The sequence below is a fragment of the Camellia sinensis genome, chromosome 2, assembly GCF_055761805.1.
Source record: "Camellia sinensis isolate YWXY chromosome 2, ASM5576180v1, whole genome shotgun sequence".
Taxonomy (NCBI): Eukaryota; Viridiplantae; Streptophyta; class Magnoliopsida; order Ericales; family Theaceae; genus Camellia; species Camellia sinensis.
In genome coordinates, this window is record NC_138962.1 from 109,545,517 (window position 1) to 109,568,736 (window position 23,220).

The following is a 23,220-nucleotide window of genomic DNA, read 5'->3' on the forward strand; positions in this document are numbered from 1 at the left end:
TTTTTTTGTTTTTAGTGAATATTTTTAAAATTTTAAACATTTTGTTTTACTTTTTTAGATGCACCTTACTTAGATGTATCTAAAAAATAAAAAATTTGTGAAAAATATTTTAAAATTTTAATAAATACATAAAAATACAAAAAATGTACTGAATTCTCGTATTTTTTTTTTTATATTTTTGGTATTTAGTGAATTTTTAAAAGGTTTTTTCACAAATTTTATACTTTTTAGGTATATTTATGTTAGGTATGTCTAAAAAGTAAAAAAAATTGCTTAAAATATTAAAAAAATTCAGTAAAAACAAAAAAACACGGAAAACAAGAAAGTAGAATTTTCTGAAAAGTATTTTTAAAAAAACACAACCAAGCAAGCTTTTCCAAATGAACTCCAATTGTAACTGAATGAACTTGTCTTGGACTCCAATTGTAACTGAATGAACTTGTCTTGGAAATTAAATGACATCAAATGAAGTAAATGCTGAAGGTGAAATTTTAGAAATGAATAAGGGATAAAAAGAGGACTTTCATTATGTAATTAAACTTTGGTTAATTAGTTTTCTCTTATTTATTTACTTAAATTTGGAGACATGACATTTTGGACAATTTTTTTTTCTAGTAGTAAAAAAATAAAAAAATAAACATTCCTGCTACTTTATATCACACACCTAATTATTATCATTATTATTATTTGCGTTGATTTGTTATTTCGGCTTTTAGCTGTGGAGTGAAGAGGGGGTGTTACCAAACCACATCTAAATATAAGAATTCCCCTCATTTCTATAAAAGGACTTGTTAGTAATGGGCGCCCATGTGGCATGACCATTAAATTTGATTTTGAATCCTTATCCAAATAGGTTTTGATTTTGAAATCAAACCTATTTAGGATAACCACTCTTGAAACAGACGTTATCAGTTTGAACTGATATAGATAGATATAATATATATTAGATATTATCTGTATCTTAACTGATATGGATAGATATTATAATATATTAAATATTTGTTATATGGTTATGGGTAATCCAAAAAAAACAACGTTGAGTCTGTTTTCTATGACTCTCTCCCAAGAAACAACGATCAAGTCAGTTGCACTGTGGTTTGTGTGGGTGATATTCACCATTGTAATATCACCCCACTGCTGGGATTGATTGATCTGATTCTGGAAGCACGTGATTTATCCACGAGGTTCTATCATCAAAAGGTATGATCTGATGATTTTATTCCGCTGCATGTTTTGTGTTTTGATTTACATTGGTATCAGAGCCATTGATGGATATTTTCGTGTTTCTATTTTTACATGTGTATATATACATGTATATGCATGAATATTAATGGAGGAGGAAGATGAAGTGCACGGTTTTCTTTTTTGCATTTTAACTCCATTTAGATTGAGAGATTGATATACCTCAATTTTATGTTGCTTAAATGTTATTTTTAATGCCATAAATACTTTTATTGCGAAAAATGGAGTCCGACAGTACAAAAATCGGACCGGAAAACACCCGGGAAGGCGGCGCGTGTGATTCACGCGCTGTATGACGCCGAGCAGCAGCGCCACGCGCCACCACGCGCTTCCACGCGTCACCACGCGCTGAGCGCGTTAGGCACGCGCCCCCACGCGCCACACGCGCGATCTGTCCCTTCCCTTCCACACGCGCGCGTTAGCCGCGCCGCTTCCAGCCGCGCCACGTGTGCGACACACGCGCACCATGCGCCGCGCCGCGTTGACTCGCGCCGAGTTGCGCTGAACGGCGCCGAGCCGAGCCGAGCCGTTTTTCCGCGCTGGCTTGGCTCTAAGGCTCTGTTTGTTTGTTTTTTAATTCTGAATTGCGTTAATTGGCCATAATTTATTCGTTATAGCTTTGTTTTAAGCATGGTTGGTACCGTTAGACTCAAAATTAATTTTTCTACATTCTGTAAAATTTTGAAAATTTTACGAAAATAAAAAATATTTTTTCTGTGTTAATAATTCATTTTTTATGCTTTAAAATGATGCTGGTATTGCATAAATAATTTTCTGGGGTTGAAATTTTTATTGTGGACTTCTGAAATGTTTTAATATCTACTGGTAATATTGTCTCATTTTATCTGTTTCTGGATTTTTTATTTCTAATTTTATGTGTGTTTATTAGTTATTTAAAATTCCAGAATATTTCAGAAAAATTCCAGAAAATTTCAAAATGATGTACACTTTAATTATGGCATAATTTGAATATTGAATACAGCATATTTTTTTTTGGATTTGTAATATGTTGAAATTAGAAGAGCATGATTATTTATTTATTTATTAGAATTCCATTATTAAATAAATATAGCATGAGTTATTTGTAGATTTACATTAAAATGCTATTGTATGGAATTTATCATGCTTTGTATATGCCATAGTCAGTGGGAGGTTATTCGGTTGAGAGAAATCTTTGTAGATTAACTCCCGAAAACCAATATTTTGCGCATAAATTAAACTAAATTTTGGATAATTGTCACTTGTGGCGCAAGAGATGATTACGAGCATAGCGGATTTTCGATCTTGCGACTTGTGTAATATTGTCACTATTTAATTTAGATTTTTGCGGCAAAATTATATTATGCTAATCAAATTAATCCCAATGCGAATCTCTCTCTAAATTGATTTAGCTTATGGAAGTTAATTTGGTTGACCTAGACTTAGTAGAGATGTTCAAATGTGAACAAACTAATCCCATTCTTTAGATGAGCAAAAGTCTTGGAGACTTTAGGTCAAACCTTAATTGAGCCAAAGTAAGGAAACATGACTCAAAGTCGTCGTGGTTTTGTTGCCTTGTTTGGCACAATAAAAACTAATGTGTGCGCTATAGTTAGCGGCACGCTACATAGTTTTGGTTGGCGAATTTTGGAGTTATGAAATTAGTAAGCCCTCAATAGATCTGTATATGATCTTGACTAATGAGCTGCGGGGATTGACTTTGTAATTTGACTTGTAAATAATGTTACATCATTGGATGAAGTAACATTCAAGAGTCACGTCATTCGAGAAATGCGAGCTTAAATAAATTAGTCATTAAGTGTAAGACGAGTAGCCAGTACGAGCAGTGTTTTGCTCTCTACCCAATTATTGGGAGTGGATTGAGCGAAATTTCATGCACTATAATAGTGTGCGTTGAAATATCACGTGAAGTTAAAAGATTAGCGCTTAGAAGCTGCAAAATCTATTAACACTGAGTGAAAAGATTAGCGCTTAGTGGCTGCAAAATCTATTAGCATTGCCAACTTGTCTAAGTCTGGACACTTACTGTTTCCACACTTGAGTGTGAAACATGGATGAGGTGCTTCTTTGTGTGATTCCTTTACTAGGCTAACGTTTTGAATAACATTTACCACTAAGCGCAAACGTTGCAGCATAGTAATGAAAAGGTTAAGGCTGACAAGGTTGTTATGACTCTAAGAATTTAACGCATCGCTTGTAAGAGCATTGTGTTGAATTAGACTCTTTAGCCTAATTCGCGCTTAAGTTACTTCAGGAGCTATCATAGTTGATAGCTTATTCTCTCCTTCTTGTGGATAGTAGAATTAATTGCAAGTAACTATGAAGCGAGAAATAGAGATGGCAACAGGAGTATCGTCATCTTTCAACTAGATGTATTAAAGTGTATGGAGAATAAAATTGACTTGAAGGTGCAGGGGATTAGCACTTACTAGTTAAATTTGCGACTTAGGCGCAGTTGATATCTCCATGACATCCTTTTTATGATCTAGTGAATATGACTTAGTCGTGAGTCATTACCTAGTTGGGCCTAAACCTTTTAAACTTATCTTCGAGAACTCACACATTAAGATGATTGGAATTAGTTTATGACATTGGTCATGAACCAGTGGCTTATTATACTTAATCACATTAATGAGATGATGACACGATGGTTTGAGTAGGCCTTCTCGGGCCCACTCGCTTATGACATCCTGCTCTCATGTGAATGTGTAACTTTGTTCGCAATGGGTGCGCACAAGTAAGTAGGAAAGCCGCAGAAGGTCATTTGTTTTGGCGCATTTAGTCCACTATGATATTTTGTGACTAGATATGTGTGAGGGTACAATAGCTAAGCCTCAATCTCGACACATTTATAGATTACGATACGCATCTGAGTCAAGACTATTTGATCTCCCATAAGTCAAAAGTTTTGAGATGATTTTTGACATTGCACATATGAGGTCGAGATCAATTAGATAAGAGTTTTTTGTGCTTTTAGTTTTGACCAAGGTGGCGAGTATCTATTTGAGTTATTTTTTCAGAAAAACTTTGTGAAGAGAGATGGATGCTTAGAACATTGATTATTTCTAGTACTCAACAACACACTGGTGTAGTAGAGATAAGGAATTAAATATTGTTAATGTTAGGTAGATAATGGCGCAAAATGTTTCCCAATTGGGAATTGCACTAGTTTGTTGCCTATATCCCTAACTAAGTGCCCTCCATATCAGTTTTTACACTCCATTTTGAGTAATGGGTTAGCAGAGAGCCATCTATGGGCGATCTGTAACCATTAAGCAGCTTATCTTTATTCTACTTCTCATAAGATTGCGAAGTTAAGACCTAGGGTTCTATAGCGCATTATTGTATGCTGTCTTGTAAACACAAAGGGTCGTGTGGCGCATTATTGTATGCGGTCATGCAAACCCTCCGGGTCATGTGCATATAGGTAAGCAGCTTTGTGGTAGTGTAACTAAGTCACATAAAGTTTTATTAGTAAAGGTGACGTGAATAGAGTTTTCGGAACTCTATAAGATGGAGAATTCCAAGCATAGCGCTCTATGTAGCCTAGTTGAGAATGGAAAGAAATTTTCAATATCCTAGGGACAGTGGGAGCGATGTGCCTACTAATGGATTACTCCATTAGAATAGAATACTCTACATTCTTAGTTGCGTGGTAGCAAATGTGAAAATTTTCCACGTCATCACTGGGTGATTGAGAGGGAAACATTCATGATTGCTCCGCAAGATGATAAAGAGCCTAGGATAATGCTTAAGGCTCTAGTCCCCTATTTTTAGAAAGTGGATCCATGTTGCGCAGTTTAAGACAAAGTCTTTGAGGATTAACCATTTTTTATAATTGGTTGACTTTCCATTATGACGCAAAACTGTTATAAAGTTATGCGTAATTTGGATAGTCATTGTTGAGACATAAGGCTCGCTAGATACCGAATGGTCGCACCATTGAGGAAAGTGTAGACCATGAGAAGACTTCCTCCTGGGGAGTGAGGTTATTTTGACTTAGGCTATGATTGACATAAGTTCGGAACATTGATTTGTGGACATTGTGACCCAACATTCTCGTTAGAGAATTGGATAAGTAGATCCGTAGGGATTTACCTTCTGCTTTTATGGTGAAAAGTTAGGAGCGCAAAAAAGGTTGCTAGCTCTAATAAATCTTTTACAGCCTAAAACAGTTATCCAAATAGTGGTTCTTAGATTTCGTCAAGCCATGACAGGCCAACGATGATCGATGAAGACCACTGAGGCATGATCAATGGTCCAAAAGAAGTTTTTTCCTTACTTAGTCATTATGAGCCAGGAATTTATAAGGTTGTCGCCACCTAGGGTGGGCAGTCCTCCATTTTAGATATGATGGACATGGGTGATGTAATTCATATGCTCGGATGTACGATCCTTAGGGATTGCTTTGGGAGAATTCATGTTTTGTCTTTGATGACTTACATAAGGAATATCCTAGAACGATTCTAGATGCAAAATTGCAAACCCATTGACTTACCTATCGGTAAAAGCCAGAGCCTTAGCTATTGAGTGAATCCTCAGATTGTCTTTGGGAGAAACAGATGACCTATATTCCTTGATCTTTTCTTTGTTGTGGGAGCCTAAAGTACGCTATGTGGGCGTATTCGGCATGATAAGTGTTATCTTTGATAAATGGTTAACTGAGTTGTTCAGACATTGACCTTGCTCATTAGACTGTGGATAAAATGCTTTATTAGAAGCATATTAATTTGCTCCTTGTAAAAATTCAATGCGCTAGTTGGGCGCATCTGCGCTAGTTGGGCGCATTAAGAATGAACGCAAATTGGTCACCAAAAATATCTTTAGAGAGGTTATTGCGCAAGAGGTAGTGATCTTAAATCATTTCATGTGAGGCGCACATGGTGGATTCCGTTGTATATACTTATCGCAAGAGGTGCTGATAAGGCTTATGTTTGGAATCTATAATTGCGCAAGCTGTGGTCAATTTTTTTTAAAAATCGATCACTTATTTTGAGATGATGGGATGTTGACACTATTACGGTTTGTGTCATAATGATTAGCAAATGATGATGTCAGCAGGCAAGATTGGCTCACTCACACGAGCAATCGCCCTTGACGCTTGGGAGCGAGCAAGGATGAGACTGGTGGTTTATTTTTATTCGGAGCCAAGAGAGGCTTAAATCATCCACTATGTATGTCGCCTTGGTTATAACCAAGATGAGGTCATGTTAAGGACCAAACATGGATGTTAGTACCCACTTTCCATGTTGTGCCTGTTATGAATAGCCAGATGCGAGATCTCATTTGGCGCCTAGAAGGCGAGCAAATAGAGAATTCGGGTTAAGCGCTAGAAAGCGACTAGACTAATATCTGTACGGTGTATCGAGTATGACGTCACTCTTTATGGAAGAGTTACTCCACCGTAGCATGTATTCATACTATATGTGCTTGGCGACCGAGTAATGAGGTGAGAGAATGGATCCCTGCTTCCTCACCGTGTGAGTCTTACGTGTCATTATTGATATGACTTTCATTTATGTACCCTTTTGTGACTTTTGACTATGTCATAAGGTAAGGGGTTGATGTTCTGCTACTTTGGTATGTTGCCTGCGGTCATGCATGATTCGGCCTTAAGGGACATCACTGGGAAAGCGGTCAATCCTAAACTAAATGACATGAGTGCAAAGGGAAGATCATCTAGTATTACACCACTGTCGTATATTCACTGCCGGCAACTCACATCGCTCTGTATGAGAGGCGAATTGAGTGTGAATATATTGCAAGAATTGAGGGGGTCAAACATGCTCTTTTTGAGGGATTAGAGATGTTTTTTGGACCGGTGTAATTAGATGGGTCTGGGGTATATGAGACACTATTTCTTTTCTTTTTGGGTTGATGTCTCTATGCTGGCTCATTTTGAGTTTCTAGTATAGAGCTCCCACATGCAGGTGTTCTCAGCAGTCGCACGGTGCAGTGGCTAGTATGAGATTGTTCATTTTTGGGGAGATTGAGATAGAGATGTGGCAGTGTCATGCCAACTCATGTGCGAGTGGGAGATGTTAGTAATGGGCGCCCATGTGGCATGACCATTAAATTTGATTTTGAATCCTTATCCAAATAGGTTTTGATTTTGAAATCAAACCTATTTAGGATAACCACTCTTGAAACAGACGTTATCAGTTTGAACTGATATAGATAGATATAATATATATTAGATATTATCTGTATCTTAACTGATATGGATAGATATTATAATATATTAAATATTTGTTATATGGTTATGGGTAATCCAAAAAAAACAACGTTGAGTCTGTTTTCTATGACTCTCTCCCAAGAAACAATGATCAAGTCAGTTGCACTGTGGTTTGTGTGGGTGATATTCACCATTGTAATATCACCCCACTGCTGGGATTGATTGATCTGATTCTGGAAGCACGTGATTTATCCACGAGGTTCTATCATCAAAAGGTATGATCTGATGATTTTATTCCGCTGCATGTTTTGTGTTTTGATTTACAGGACTTTATTATAAACGAACAGTTAAACTTACAAAGTAGTCATCATCGATGTGTGCAAACATTTCATGCTCAAAAAGAATACCTCTACCCCATGGTTTTAAAAACCAACCGGACCGGCCGGTTCAACCGGTTGAACCGGTGACCGGATGGGGTTCCGGTCCGGTCGACCCTCTTAAACCGGCCATTTGAAAAAACCAGCCTATTTTTTGAAAACCGGTGAACCCACCGGTTAAACCGGTGAACCGGTCGACCCGGCCACGGGTTGATTGAACCGGTCCGGCCTCTTTTTTTTTTTTTTTTCTTGTGTTTTTATTTTCTTTCTTTTCTTTCTTTCTTATTTTATATATATATATATATATATATATTATATTATATATATAATAAAAATTTAATTGGAAACTCTCTTTTAAGGGTCTCCTCTTGTGAGGAATCCCATTGAGAGCTTGAAATTATTGTGAAAGCTTCTATCTATTTATAAGATAAAAATTCTTCCAAAAAACTCAAGAAATCTATGTGGGATTCAATCAAATTCATTGGAGGGAAACTTAAAATTTGATATCCCTCCAAAAATTTTGCTCTTCTTTCAATCAAAGTGTTTGAATTAAAATCATATGGAAGAAATATTAAATATTTAAATTCTTCTTCCAAAATGAAAATTAATAATATTTTTAAATATATTTTTATATTTTTTAATAAAAAAAGTATTAAGAGAAATATTTAAGATTATTAAAATTTTTAATTTATAATTTTATTACTTATATTTTTATTTAAATATAATTTTAATATATTTATGACGTCACGGTTCGATTCCGGTTCAACCCAACGGTTGAACCGGTGACCCGTCCACCCGATCATTTTTCCGGTTCATTCACCGGTCTGGCTGTTCCCTCCAAGTTGACATTTTTGTGTTCAACGGCCCTTGAAGGTTTTTGGTGGTGGAGTGTCTTATAGCCATTTCGAACTAATGTATATTCTGCAAGGTAAGTTACTAGATGGTGGGTAATTCTCAATTCATTCTCTATTCTGCTCCTACCTTTCAGGATATTTTTAGTTTTCATTCACATGTTTTCTACCCTTCACATTTGGGGAAGTTCACTTTTTCTGACAGTGTGGCTTCAGAGTAAGAAGAGAAACAAGTTTTTGGTGAATATTTTCAAATTTTTTATGTTGTTCCATGTAAAGTTGTATTGAATATGGACATGATGATATTAACCTCTTGTTTTCCTGGGAATTATTTTAACCATGGCCTCAATTGGTATGAAGTGCTTTAAGAATAGCTCTGTGACTACCCAAAGGAGATTGGGTTAATGGCTTTTGCCTTAAAGCTTTTGCTACTTAAGCAGTTTAAGAATAGCACCGCTGACTTTGAGACTGTTAGGGATATCAAAGAGAACCTTTGCTACTTAAGGTGAAGAAATAACATTATAGTTTGGTATGCTTTTTTGGGATTTGTTTCATTACAATTCATTAGATTTGTTTTCCTGCAGTTATGATTACAATAGGGAATATCAATTGGGACTTGAGACTACCATCCTTGTTAAGAATTATACTATAAGTTTATTCTCTTATCTATCTGTGTAATTATATAGAATCTTCTAGGAATTGTTCAACTTACTTTCCTTTTGGGCATGGTGTGACTGTGATTGTGACATATAAAATATCCCAAGCTGGGAGCTTTAAAGCAATTAATAGCAATGGTTGCTTTTTTTTTTTTTTAAATTATCTCATAGTAGTTTCATATATGGTGCCTTCATGCGGAATATTTTAAAAGTAGTTGAAAATATGTACTTATGTGTACTTACTATTTAACTCATGGATTTTTGTCTCATATTTCTCTTTGGTTTCTTCATTTTGTAGGACATTAACGCACAGTTTATATATATATATATATGTATGACATAGGTTATACTTTTCCGTATTAAAATTTGTACGTATTTTTTGTTAATTTATTAAGAAAAGTTGATTTAATTAATTGCCAGATGGAAGGGTCATCAGTAACTTCAATGAGCATTGAAAGAGCTCTCTCTCTCTCTCTCTCAATATTAATGGTTGGAATTGTTGCTAATATATCTTTTGGTACTTGCTTAGAATTCTATAAATGATAAACAACTAGAAATTTCAGCGATGTTAGCTATCTCACTGAACTTTCCTGTCATTTTATTTGTGTTTCTTCTTTTCAACACTGAAGAAGCTATGGGATTGTTATTCAATGTGTACACAATTCAAGCGTGGTTGAGAGTATCTACTAGCCTACTAGTAATATCGTTGTTTGATTTACCTTGCAGTGTGAGTTTAGATCTGCCAAGTGAATTACTAGTTTAGTATTATGGATGAAAAATCAATTAGATTGTTTGGGGCATTTTTTAAACAGAGGATTACTGGTCGTTATATGCCGTTGCTGGTGGAATTGGGACGGTTATTGGGTGGGCCTGGTTGTTATTGCTTGGTTCACGTGCAAATCAAATGATGAAATTTGCGGTTCATATATTGACTACTTATCTCGCTGTGATTAGTGTGTTCTGTTTTGGGGGCGAACAATTCTTCTGGGGTGTTGCTTTTGCTGTTGGAGCTGCATTGCAGTTGTTGTATATCATATACTTTATAGACAGGTAAAAGTTTGAGTTTGTACAGCTTCATTTTATCTGATTATGTTTTTTGGTGCTTTGGCTCTAGTTAGAGTGATTACCTCATGTGGGATATGTCACCAGTATCACAACTTTATAGTTTTTAGATGTATGCAAATTAGTAGGAAAGACATAATTCAATTGGTATATATGGACCAAATCATGATGTTATACTGTTCATTATTAGAACAATGACTTTTGAATATTAAGACATTAATTTTGTGTGACTACTGACTGGACCTGGGTTTTTTTTCATTCACTTGCTCTTTAGTAATGATGAAGCATTTTGCCATATGATTGGTACAAATAAAATTCCTAATATAACACTTCAGCAGTGAGTCCAGCTCTAAACATGTTGGAAACATATTATGTTAGTATAGATTAGTACTTTAAATTCTTAGTTTAAATAGCTTGGTCTTTTGTATTTCTTCTGAATCACTTGAATTAGTTCTAGTTCCTGCATGAGGATTCATACTCATCAAAGATAAATAATTGCACAATAGTTAATGTTTAGAACATTCTCTTATTAGTTTGGGATGACTCTTTCAAATTAAATGCGTCATTGTTAGTAGTTGCTTATGAAAATCTTGCAAATGTATTGGGCTATGATTTAATTTGTAAGAAAAATGTTAGTTTGCATTAAATAAAACTCTCTTCTCTCTCATGATAAAGATCTGGAATAACCTTTAATCAACTGTTTCCATTGTTCCCTAACTGTATATTTTTCTGTAGGCTTCCATTTACCATGTGGGTTTTGCAAGGAGCTGTTAAGATGGTGTGGAGTCTTCTCGGGGTTATGAGAGTAGCATGCACATTCATGTTAGTCATGCTTTTATGGCTAGCATTATGGTCTTTCGGTGCAGCTGGTGTTGTGGCTTCAAGCATGGGTGATGGTGGACGTTGGTGGCTTCTTGTGGTGAGCTGGCAAGTTTTTAGCTATTCGTGCTATTTGTTATTGTCAGGGTTTAGTTAGAACAAGGTATTATCATTGTATGTTTCTTCCACTGAGACCAAGAAGTGTTGTTATTTATATGCAGGTATTCTTTGTAAGTTTATTTTGGATGAGTGTAGTTCTCTGTAATACTGTTCATGTTATTGTGTCTGGGATGGTGTTTCTTGTTCTTCTCCATGGTGGTCAAGAAGCGGCATCAATGCCTTCCAAGCCACTGATGAAGTCTCTGTGGTATGCCATGACTACTTTTGGTAGCATTTGCTAGGGATCACTCTTTACAGCTGCTATCTGGACATTGCGGTGGAAAGTAGTCAAATACTGCTTTGAATTAAGTTTACAGAAATATTATTTGCACAAGTGGATAGCATTCATAGATATTATCAAGCGTGCATGGGTATGACTGATTATGCAGTTTGATTGAATTCTTTCAGATTAGGGTATTCAGATCAAAGATTGGCAACAATGTGTGTTTGCTGTGCTGTGTTGATTTTCCTGTTTTATCTTGTGGAGACTCTGGTTCGTTTTTTCAACAAGTATGCCTATGTCCAAGTAATTCCATTATCCTTTTATTGGTAATTCTACTATCCTGTTTCATCTTGTGGCTGGTTTGAATTCTCTCTTGTCTTTGAATTTTTGTAATCACGTAGATCGTGATCTTTGTGTTTACTATAACCTCTTAATAGATCAATGTCTTTTGTGTATTTTACAGGTTGAGAGCTCTGTTTCTGCTCCTACGGATGGACAAAACACCCGTGGTCTAACAATGGCCCAAGCACCCTCCAATATGGTCGGGCATCTATCCCATTTTCACACCAAACTATGAGGTAACTATCGTCTATCATTTTGTCTATCTCACAGATGACTGAGTGACCAATATTTCTACCTTCTAAAACCACAGAGAAATGCAATCTTTCTAATATAACAACAAAATCTATATGATAAAGGACAGTAAGCAAGCATTCCACAGCAAAAGTCAGAGTCCTTGTTTTAACAAAATGATAAATAGTAGATGAACAACTTAAATCATATAGTAGCCTTCTAAGAAACCTTCTGATTGATTAGAACTTCAGTTCATGCTTTTGTTCTTAGACCTTCTCATTTGGATTTCTAAGAAAATGGTTTTGATCATCATCTTTGGTTTGCCAGGAAGACCATTAGGGAAGGCCACTGAAGCCCTTCCTTTGCCAGCATTCTCAAACTGGGCATGGCAAATGCAAAGCCATAACGTGGTGTTGAAGTCAACTGTGGTTGATATCTTCATAGAGTTTTAATTCATATAATGACCTATGTTGAACTAATTTGATCCTATTTTGAGTTTTAACTCATATAATAAACCATGTTGAAGTGACTTTGGATATTTTGTGTTTTAATTTTTGTAAAATTTTATTTTCTATATACTCTTTGTGGTTTGGGAGGAAAATGCCTTTGGTGTGTGGATTTTAAATTTTTATTTTATTTTATTTTATTTGATTGGATGACAAATTTAATTTTTGGGCATTATAAGCTATGAAATTAAATGGTTACAAAATATTTTCTAAATTGACTTTTAGCGACGAAAATGTGTGGTAGAGAAAGTTATTTGTCTTTTGGTGACCAAATATAGTTGTCGTTAAAAATGTCATTATTTTGTTTTTCGCAACCAAATCGGGATATTTTGTGACGAAGTATTAGCGACTAAATGTTTAGTCTTGTAAAATCAAACATTTTGTGACAATATAAAATTAGTCGCTATTTGTTATTTTTAGCGACATTTTCAAAAATTGGTCGCTAAAGACTTTTCTAGACGCACTTTTAGTGACTTTTTTAGTGACAAATTTAATTTTGTCACAAAAACTATTTAGAGACCAAAATAATGGTTTTAGGGACCAAAATAATTGGTCGCCAAAAGTCTTATATGTTGTAGTGTTTATCTACACTTGATTAGAAAGAATTCATTCACTGAAACCTAATTGAACACAAATCCTCTCCCTATGTGTTAAAACCTATCACCTACCATCAAACCTACCATCACCTACTCCACCTACTATACCTACCATTTCACCTACTCCCCTTCACCTACTTCACCTACTACCTTCTTCTCTTCTATATATATGATCATTGTAAACATAACAATACATATCAATCAATAATATACATCTCAATTTATTTTACATGGTATCAGAGCAGGTTTAGAACCTAATATTTTTGCTTCCCCGGCGGGCGGCAACCTCACCTTAGCCGTCCGCCGAACCTCAACCTAGTCCGCTCGACTTTTCTACACATACCTTGAAATTTCCCTTCTTCAACCTGCTAAGTGCACTACTGTTCAGTCGCCGGAGACCACCACCGCTTGCACGTCGATGTCCCTTTTTCAAATTCGACTACAATTCAGCCTCTCTCAATGATGACTCTGATTTTTGAGCGCTCCACTAGTTCATAAGCACTTCGAATCTGCAATGTGCTCTGAATATATTCCTCCTGGAATCATCTGCAGAAAAGGCCTACCACGAGCAACTCTCGGTTGCAGAGATCACCAACCGTGCTTTCGAACCGTCTTCTATGATGGTGAAATGCGATCCTCGCCATGGGAAGTACATGGCTGTTCCAAACAGATTCATCTCATCTCTCTCTCTCATCTTTTCACTTTCACACCCACTACTTTTTTTTTTTTTTTACTCAACCCCCTCCCTCACTTTCTTCAAACCCATCACTCGCATCACATGGGCTTGTTAGTTTGACGGCTTCGTACTTGGGGAAGGGTAATACACGTGGGTGGTTTATCAGCCCACTGTTTTTTGTAGGGATGACAATGGATAACCTACCCTGTGGGTATCCATAGAGACCCAACCCAAATACATGGGTTTTCCCCTATTTTTCTTATCCATTGGGTAGGGTAAGTGATATTCTTTAAATATCCACAGGGGATGGGTTGGGAATGGGTACCTACTAATTTCCCCATATGTTTTTTTTTTTTTTTTTTTTTTTTTTTTTTTTTTTTTTTTTTTTTTTTAAGATTCACAACCAAAACTAAATATACATTCAATCTTTTTTCTTTTTTTTATTTATTTATTTTTTCAGGTTCACAACCATTTTTTTTTTTTTTTTTAAAGATCCACAACCAAAGCTAAATATACCTCCAATCTTTTTTTTTTTATTTTTTATTTTTAAGGTTCACAACCATTTTTTTTTAATTTTTAAGATTCACAACCAAAGCTAAATATACATTTAATCTTTTTTTTTTTAAAAAAAATTTTTAGATTCACAACCAAAGCTAAATATACATTTAATTTTTTTTTTTTTTTTTTTTTTTAAGGTTCACAATCATTTTTTTTTTTTTTAAGATTCACAACTAAAGCTAAATATATATTCAATCTTATTTTATTTTATTTGACTCAACAATAAAATCAAATACACATTAATTAACATTTTCACATTATTCTTGTCAAATTTTATGCATATCTAGAATTTTTTAAATTTATTTAAAAAAATTAAGGACATTGTCTAGTGTAGGTTTCGGTTTGCTTTTCTATGTTATTTTATTTTGTTGTGTATTGTAATTTTCAGAATGGTTTGCTTGTTCTAAAATTTCAATTAACGAGTATGAATCTATGTGTTTTATGTTATCACACAATTTATACAACACACACACATATATATATATATATATATGAATGTATTTGAAAATAAGAAAATTGTAGAGAATCAAAACAAGCATGAGTCGTGATTGGTTATAAATGATGGGTACAAAGATTTATTTGTTAGAAAAATAAAAAGGGGATACAAAGTCTTACTAAATAATTTTTTTTTAAATTAAAAGAATTTTTCTTAATTATGAACAGATTTAACTGAAATCAGCTTGTTTCCCAATGTTATGCTTCATTTATTTAGATAGAAAATATTTTTTAATGAAAAATATTTTTTATGTTTTCTATAAAAAAAAATTAAAAATATATAAATAAAAAGAATTTTTTCAATGTTATGCTTCCACATTTTTTTTTTCAATTACTAAAACTTATTTGATTGTCTCAAAATTATATATTTGATTATTATAAAACAAACTTTTTAATTAATTAATTAATGTGTATTTGATTTTGTTGTTGAACCAAATAAAATAAAACAAGATTGAATGTATATTTAGCTTTTGTTGTGAACCTTAAAAAAATAAAAAATAAATAAATAAAATAAGTTGTTAAAATTAAATATATTAAAAAAGAAAGAAAAAAGATTGAAGGTATATTTAGCTAAAACATTTATAAAAAAAAAAGAAAAAAAAGAAGGTTGTTAACATTAAATATATTAAAAAAGAAAGAAAAAAGATTGAAGGTATATTTAACTTTAGTTGTGAACCTTTAAAAAAAAAAAAAAAAAAAAAAAAAAAAAGTGGTTGTTAACATTAAATATAAAAAATAAAAATGGGGATTAAAGTGGGTTGGGGAAAATCCATACCCATTAAAAAATGGGGAGTGTGGTACCCATGGGGAATGAGGAATGAGGAATGGAGAAAATTTATTATAGGGGAATGGGGATGGGGAACTAATATCCACCCTATTGCCATTCTTAGTTTTTTGGTAGCATGCTTGGGATGATGAGCTACAGGTTGTCACTTTATATATATATATATAAATAGTTTAGGTGATTATTTATATATATATATTTGGTAGTGGTCCATTGAGTCGGTAACCGTGCCAGATATTGTGGGCTGAAATTTCATTCACATGATACAAGTGGGGGCTTCCTTTTGTCAAGCTTCACGTGGGTTTGGAGTTTTCTTTTTAGTTATTTTCAATCCTTTTTGTATAATTGTTCATATATTTTTTCCAGTTCTATCTATTATTTTTATGGTAGACGGGACCTTGGAATATAACAACAAAAAAACAAATGATATATGGATAATTTTGATTTTATTTTTTAAATAAAAAAAAAAAAACAAATAACTAAAAATAAAAACCACATATACCGAATACATTTATTCTTCTTATTTCTTTCTTTATTTTTCTTTCACATCATTTTTCATCTTTTTCAAATTCCATTCATACCATATAGCTTTGCACACCAAACCATCTTTTATTCCTCTCAGGGATCAACCCCGATCACAATTTTCCACACACATAAAAAAAAAAAAAAAAAAAACCACCCAAAACACAACACCCAAAGCTTTGTTTTCTTTTCTGCAGCCGGCCAACCACCGACCTCACTTCTTCGCCTATTCCGCCGGTCTCTTCTTCTTGCCTCCTTCCTGGACGGCCCTTGCCGGTGTTGTCTCCGTGCTTCCTACTCCACCAAGCACGTTCACTCCCCCCTGCTCCTCCACTGCAGCATATGGCGGCCCTCCAAATCGGAACATCACGGTGGCCTTCCGCTTCAGCTCCTTGTTTTCCGCCTTTAGCACACTTATCTCTGCTCGCGCATCCTTATACATGCGTTGGAGCAGAGCCAGCTGGGAGTTTAACTGCTGCACCTCATTTGTCTTACTCTGCAGCCGGTTCGACAAGTTTGTAACCGCAGTCATGGTCTCCACACATGACTTCAAAGTATACTGATTGGCCTCCACATCCGACTGCACTGCCATTCTTTGCTCCACCGACCGCATCGGAAAGTTCAACGGAGCAAACTCCGGGGCGCTTGGTTGAGGTTCCAGTGCCACCGCACCAGTTCTCTCTCTTGTTGACTCGTTGAGGTCGGGAAAGAGGGTGACCAGCCCGCGGGAAGACGAAGCCATTTTTCTGGGCAACAGAGTGTTACAGAGTATCTTTCTCAGCAAAATGAAGAATTTTTCAGAGGTTTCTCTCAGTTTTTTTGTCTCAGCTTCTGCCTCAGCCTCAGCCTTCGTCTTGGTTAAATAGCCAAGGCAGCCACGCGTATCGCGCACCACTTGACGCCAGACGACAAACGGGCGCGCCAGCCAAGGCACTCACGTGCCTCGCCATCATATCTGGCACGCCTTTTGATGGCACGCCTTTTGACAGATTGGGCACACCTTTTGAGGGTGCGACTTTTCCAACGGTCCGACATGACCCCATAAACTGTCCCGACATTGATTCCGGTTAGCTTTTCCAGTGTCCTCTACAACGTTATGACACACCCATCCAGTGTCCTCTACCACGTTATGACACAACCATCCAGTGTCCTCTACCACGTTATGACACACCCATCCGGTGTCTTCACCAACGGTCTGACACGACCATACAGTGTCTCCTATCCTCTTTTATTTTTATGTATTTTCTTGTTTTGTTACTCTCTCTAAACTCAAGTTGGTTAGTTCCTATCCCCCTTGAGTTTGCGGGGGACTGTTAAAACCTATCACCTACCACCAAACCTACCATCACTTACTCCACCTACTACACCTACCATTTCACCTGTTAATAATGTTAATAACTATACCTATAATTTAATAACTATATTGATCTGTAATTGATCTGTAGATAGCCTAGCAGACCTTCTTTATACAGCTAGACACCTTCTTTACACCTTCTTTTCCTTTTGCTTTCATTTGTATATTTCCTTTGTTCATCATTTTGTCTTGTAAAACATCTCCTATATAATGGAGGTTCCATTTGGTTGCAATAGATATACAAAACACAGAGCTAATATTTGCTCTCTCAATCTCTCTCAATTTCTTATATGGTATCAGAGCGCAGGTTTTCTGCCTAGCCTCTTCTTCCAACATATTTTTCTGCAGATTGCATTTCATCTGTATCCTTTTTTTTTTTCCGTCCATCTCTGAAATACAGTTTTCACCACATCAGAGCCTTCGTCTCCTCCGGACGATTCCAACGCCACCAATTTCAGTCCAATCCGACGTCACACGCGCTCTCACGCGCCACTTCTGTGAACGGCGCGTCGCCTGCCTCCGCCTTCCGCCTCACACGCGCTCCACGCGTCCTCCACACTGTCCCGTGCTAACGTGCACCGCGCACTACCTTGCTAACGTGCGCCGCGTGTTTCTGACGTCAGCACACGTCAGCCTCTCTGCTACCGTGCACTGCCTGGCCTGTCGTGCTAACGTGCACCGCGCACTACCTTGCTAACGTGCGCCGCGTGTTTCTGACGTCAGCACACGTCAGCCTCTCTGCTATCGTGCACTGCCTGGCCTGTTTTGCTAACGTGCGCCGCGCCTTTCTTGCTAACGTGCGCCGCGCCCTTTGCCTCTCATTTCTGTGCCTCTGTGGTCATATTTTGGGTCGTTTTACTCCTTTTCCCACTAATTTTGGCCTTCTGAAGTCACTGGTAACCTCGGTTTTTTCAGATTCTACCTCTATTGTGCTATTTTTCCCTCATGGATCGCCCGGATTCCTCTAATCACCCTATTTCCGTTATTCTTGACGGGACTAATTATGTCCTTTGGGCACAAGCCATGTCTGGCTTCCTCAAAGGCAATAAACTTTGGCGTATCATTACTGGGGATATATGCAAACCAGTCCCAGCAACCACGGAATCCGCTGCCACGGACTCCGCTGCCAAATATATCGACCGACTAGAAGATTGGGATAGTAAAAACTATCAGATCATCACCTGGCTTCGCAATACTTCTATTACATCCATCAGCCTTCAGTTTGGTAGGTTCCAACTTGAGTCTGCTTCCTCTCCAGCCAAGGCCATCTGGGATTTTTTGCAAGAACGCTATCAGACTACCGGTCTTGCTCACCAATATCAACTTCTGAGTCATCTTCACCGTATGCGCCAAGAAAACACTCAGACCATTAATGATTTCCTCTCCCAAATGTATTATGTTTGGGATCAACTCGCTCTTTCTGAGCCTCCATGGCCTCATACTGAGGATGCTGCCTTGTTTACTACCTACCGTGACCAACAGCGCTTGGTTCAGTTTCTCATGGCTCTCACTCCTCGTTTTGAGCCCGTCCGCGCATCTCTCCTACATCGCACTCCTTTACCCACTCTTGAGCAAGCCGTTTCTGAACTCCTGTCCGAGGAAACCAGGTTTGGTACTCTCCATCCACACCCTGTGGACTCTGTTCTTGCTACTCCCCAGATTCGGAGTTCTCCTTCACCACAGCGGTCCACTACCTGCAACTATTGTCACAACCGCAATCTTCCATCGACTCATCTTCTGGTTCATTGTCCCGTTCGTCTTTGTCGATTTTGCAACAAGACTGGCCCCGGTCATCTCCAACAAGATTGCTTCCGCAATCCTACCCGTGCCTCTCGCCATGGTCCTTCCACCGGGATTTTTTCCCGCAGCAACTCTCACCGTTCTGGGACTCCATTTAAAAACATGCCTGCTCCACGCACTGCTGCTGCCGCCTCCGAAGATTCACCTTCTTCTGTTCCTGTAGATCCTTCCACTCCGGTCTTCTCTTATACCGATGTTGAAGCCATGTTTCAACATTTTTGGCAGCATTCCGGTACTCCTCCATCTACTGCTTTGTCTACCACCGCAGGTAACACTTCCTGGTACTTTGACTCCGCTTGTTGTAATCACATGACCTTTGATCCTACTATTTTTACTCCTCTCTCTTCGACTCCTCATGTTCCTTCTATCCATACTGCTGATGGGTCTCTTCTGTCTGTAAGTCATGTTGGGTCTGTTTCCACCTCTCACTTATCTTTATCCCATGTATATCTTATGCCTGCTCTCACTTTAAATCTTATCTCCATTAGTCAATTATGTGAGCATGGTCTAACTGTTACCTTTTCCCATACTGGTTGTTTGGTGCAGGACCCTCGGACCAGGCAAACTCTTGGGATAGGCCGTAAGCAAGGACGTCTCTACGAACTTATCCATCTTCATGTTCCGGATTCCTCTCAAATCACTGCTCCTACCACTACTACCACTACTACCACTGCTTCTCCTTTATCTCATTTTCAGCTTTGGCACTATCGTTTGGGCCATCTTTCTGTTGGTCGTTTGAAGTCTTTAATTTCTAGTGGTCATTTGGGTACTGTAAGTTCTGATGCTTTCAATTGTGTGTCCTGTCAACTTGCAAAACAACCTGCTTTGTCATTTAATAAAAGTAATTCTGTTTCTCTTGCGCCCTTTGATCTCATTCATTCTGATATTTGGGGACCCTCTCCTACTCCTACTATGGGAGGCGCACGTTATTTTGTTGTTTTTATAGATGATTTTTCTCATTTTACATGGTTGTTTCTTATGAAAAATCGCTCTGAACTCAAACAAATTTATTACAATTTTGTTGCAATGGTTAAAACCCAATTTTCTAAAACTATCAAGATTTTTCGCTCCGACAATGCCATGGAATATAAAGATTTTGACTTTCTTTCCTTCCTTAGGAGTCATGGTACTCAACCTCATCGTTCCTGTCCAGGTATGTCCCAACAAAATGGCCGTGCTGAACGAAAACATCGGCATCTACTTGACACTACTCGAGCCCTCCTTCTCTCTTCCTCTTGTCCAGAAAATTTTTGGGGTGAAGCCGCTCTCACTGCTGCTTACACTATCAATTGTATCCCTACACCGGTCATTCATAATCACACTCCATATGAGCGTTTACATGGCACCTGTTCCCCTTACGACACCCTTCGGGTTTTTGGCTCTGCCTGTTTTGTTCTTCTCCAACCTCATGAACGTACCAAACTTGAACCTCGTTCTCGTCTTTGTTGCTTCTTGGGGTATGGTATTGAACATAAAGGGTATCGCTGTTGGGATCCTCTCTCCCAGCGTCTCCGTATCTCTCGTCATGTGGTCTTTTGGGAACACACAATGTTTTCCTCCCTCTCTCAATTCCGTTTATCCGTTCCCTCACCCTCTCTGTGTTTTACTAACCCTTCTGCAGATCTGTTTTCTGATGAGCTTCCTCCACTGCCCATGCCTGACTCTCTTGAGACTGCCTTGCCTACTGGTCTTTCTCAAGCACCTGCCAGCTCTGATGGTCCTGCTCTTGCTCCCTCGGACTCCTCACCCCCTGTTGAGTCTCTTCCTTTGGCTCCTCCTCCTCCTGCTCGACCACACCGGGTAATTCAACCCTCTACTCGTCTTCGTGACTTTATTGTTGGCTCTACTGCTTTTTCTACTTATGAACCCACCTCCTATCGGGAGGCTCGCTCTAATCCTCTTTGGCAGCAAGCTATGACTGATGAATTACAGGCTTTAGACAAAACTCACACTTGGGACATTGTTGATCTTCCTCCTGGCAAGACTGCCATTGGCTGTAAATGGGTATACAAAATCAAAACCTGTTCTGATGGCTCTATTGAGCGCTATAAAGCTCGCCTTGTTGCTAAAGGCTTCAATCAAGAATATGGTATTGACTATGAGGAGACCTTTGCTCCTGTTGCTCGTCTCACCTCTGTTCGTAGCCTCATTGCAGTTGCTACTACCCGACACTGGGATCTTTATCAAATGGATGTGAAAAATGCCTTTCTTAATGGTGTTCTTCTTGAGGAGGTCTACATGCAACCTCCCCCTGGGTCTACTTATCCACCTCATAAAGTCTGCAAACTTCAACGTGCTTTATATGGTCTCAAACAAGCTCCCCGCGCTTGGTTTGCCAAGTTCAGCTCTACTATTCATGACTGTGGTTTCACCTCCAGCTCTTATGATACTGCACTTTTTATCCGCAAAACTGCTCAAGGGACCACCTTGCTTCTTCTTTATGTAGATGATATGATTATCACCGGTGATGATGTCAATGGTATTCTTCATCTTAAAAAATTTCTTAGCCATCATTTCGAGATGAAAGACCTTGGTCCTCTCAGCTATTTCTTGGGTCTTGAAATCTTCCATGATTCCACGGGTTCTTTTCTCTCTCAGGCTAAGTACACATCTGATCTTCTCACCCGTGCTGGTCTTACCGATTGCAAGACTGCCTCAACTCCCCTGGAGCCTCAGAGTCGTCTTACACCTCTTGATGGCACTTTTCTCTCTGATGCTACTCTATATCGTCAGCTGGTTGGCAGTCTTGTCTATCTCACTGTTACTCGTCCTGATATTGCCTATGCCGTCCATATTGTCAGCCAGTTTATGTCAGCTCCTCGTACCACACATTATGCTGCATTACTTCGTATCATTCGCTATCTCAAAGGCACCATGTTTCATGGTCTTCATTATTCCGCCCGCTCCTCTCTTCAGCTTCGTGCTTTCTCTGATGCTGATTGGGCTGGCGATCCTACTGACCGCCGCTCTACTACTGGGTTTTACTTTTTTCTGGGTGATTCTCTTATTTCTTGGCGCAGTAAGAAACAATCTCTTACTGCTCGTTCTAGTACCGAAGCCGAATACCGTGCCCTTGCTGATACTACTCAGGAGCTTCTCTGGCTTCGTTGGCTTCTTGCTGACATGGGTGTTACTCCCTCTGGCGCTACTACCCTCTTTTGTGACAATCACAGTGCGCTTCAAATTGCTCACAATGATGTTTTTCATGATCGCACCAAGCACATTGAGATTGACTGCCATTTTATTCGGCAACATGTTACTCATGGTACTGTCCATCTCCATCCGATCTCTTCTGTTGATCAGCCTGCTGATATCTTCACCAAAGCTCATTCTCCTGGCCGCTTCGTTGACCTTGTCTCCAAACTCAAGTTGGTTGATGTTTGTCCTCCTTGAGTTTGAGGGGGGATGTTAATAATGTTAATAACTATACCTATAATTTAATAACTATATTGATCTGTAATTGATCTGTAGATAGCCTAGCAGACCTTCTTTACACAGCTAGACACCTTCTTTACACCTTCTTTTCCTTTTGCTTTCATTTGTATATTTCCTTTGTTCATCATTTTGTCTTGTAAAACATCTCCTATATAATGGAGGTTCCATTTGGTTGCAATAGATATACAAAACACAGAGCTAATATTTGCTCTCTCAATCTCTCTCAATTTCTTATATCACCTACTCCCCTTCACCTACTTCACCTACTACCTTCTTCTCTTCTATATATATGATCATTGTAAACATAACAATACATATCAATCAATAATATACATCTCAATTTATTTTACGCTATGA

At 37.7% G+C, this 23,220-nt stretch overlaps 1 protein-coding gene across 2 annotated transcripts; it reads left to right on the forward strand.

Moving 5' to 3' along the window:
- The first annotated feature begins 8,991 nt into the window (after positions 1–8,991).
- On the forward strand, positions 8,992–12,778 carry LOC114292416 (uncharacterized). 2 transcript variants are annotated; one of them, XR_014361525.1, is made up of 6 exons: positions 8,992–10,351; positions 11,099–11,282; positions 11,404–11,549; positions 11,731–11,867; positions 12,028–12,142; positions 12,465–12,778. XR_014361525.1 is itself a non-coding variant. In XM_082915422.1 (6 exons), exons 1-5 carry the CDS (start codon positions 10,206–10,208, stop codon positions 12,139–12,141), a joined length of 750 nt encoding a protein of 249 aa, XP_082771548.1. In that variant the 5' UTR covers positions 9,004–10,205; the 3' UTR covers position 12,142; positions 12,465–12,778. The 2 variants fall into 2 exon arrangements, 1 of the variants encoding a protein (XP_082771548.1); XM_082915422.1 differs by having other exon boundaries at positions 9,004–10,351; positions 11,731–11,890.
- Positions 12,779–23,220: the final 10,442 nt, after the last annotated feature.

Bases quoted from the DNA above. Each gene is read 5' to 3' on its own strand.
- LOC114292416 (XM_082915422.1), top strand. From the start codon at position 10,206: ATGATGAAATTTGCGGTTCATATATTGACTACTTATCTCGCTGTGATT. The intron at 11,283-11,403 runs GTGAGCTGGCAA...ATTTATATGCAG, and splicing joins GACGTTGGTGGCTTCTTGTG to GTATTCTTTGTAAGTTTATT. The intron at 11,891-12,027 runs GTAATTCTACTA...TGTATTTTACAG, and splicing joins ATTCCATTATCCTTTTATTG to GTTGAGAGCTCTGTTTCTGC.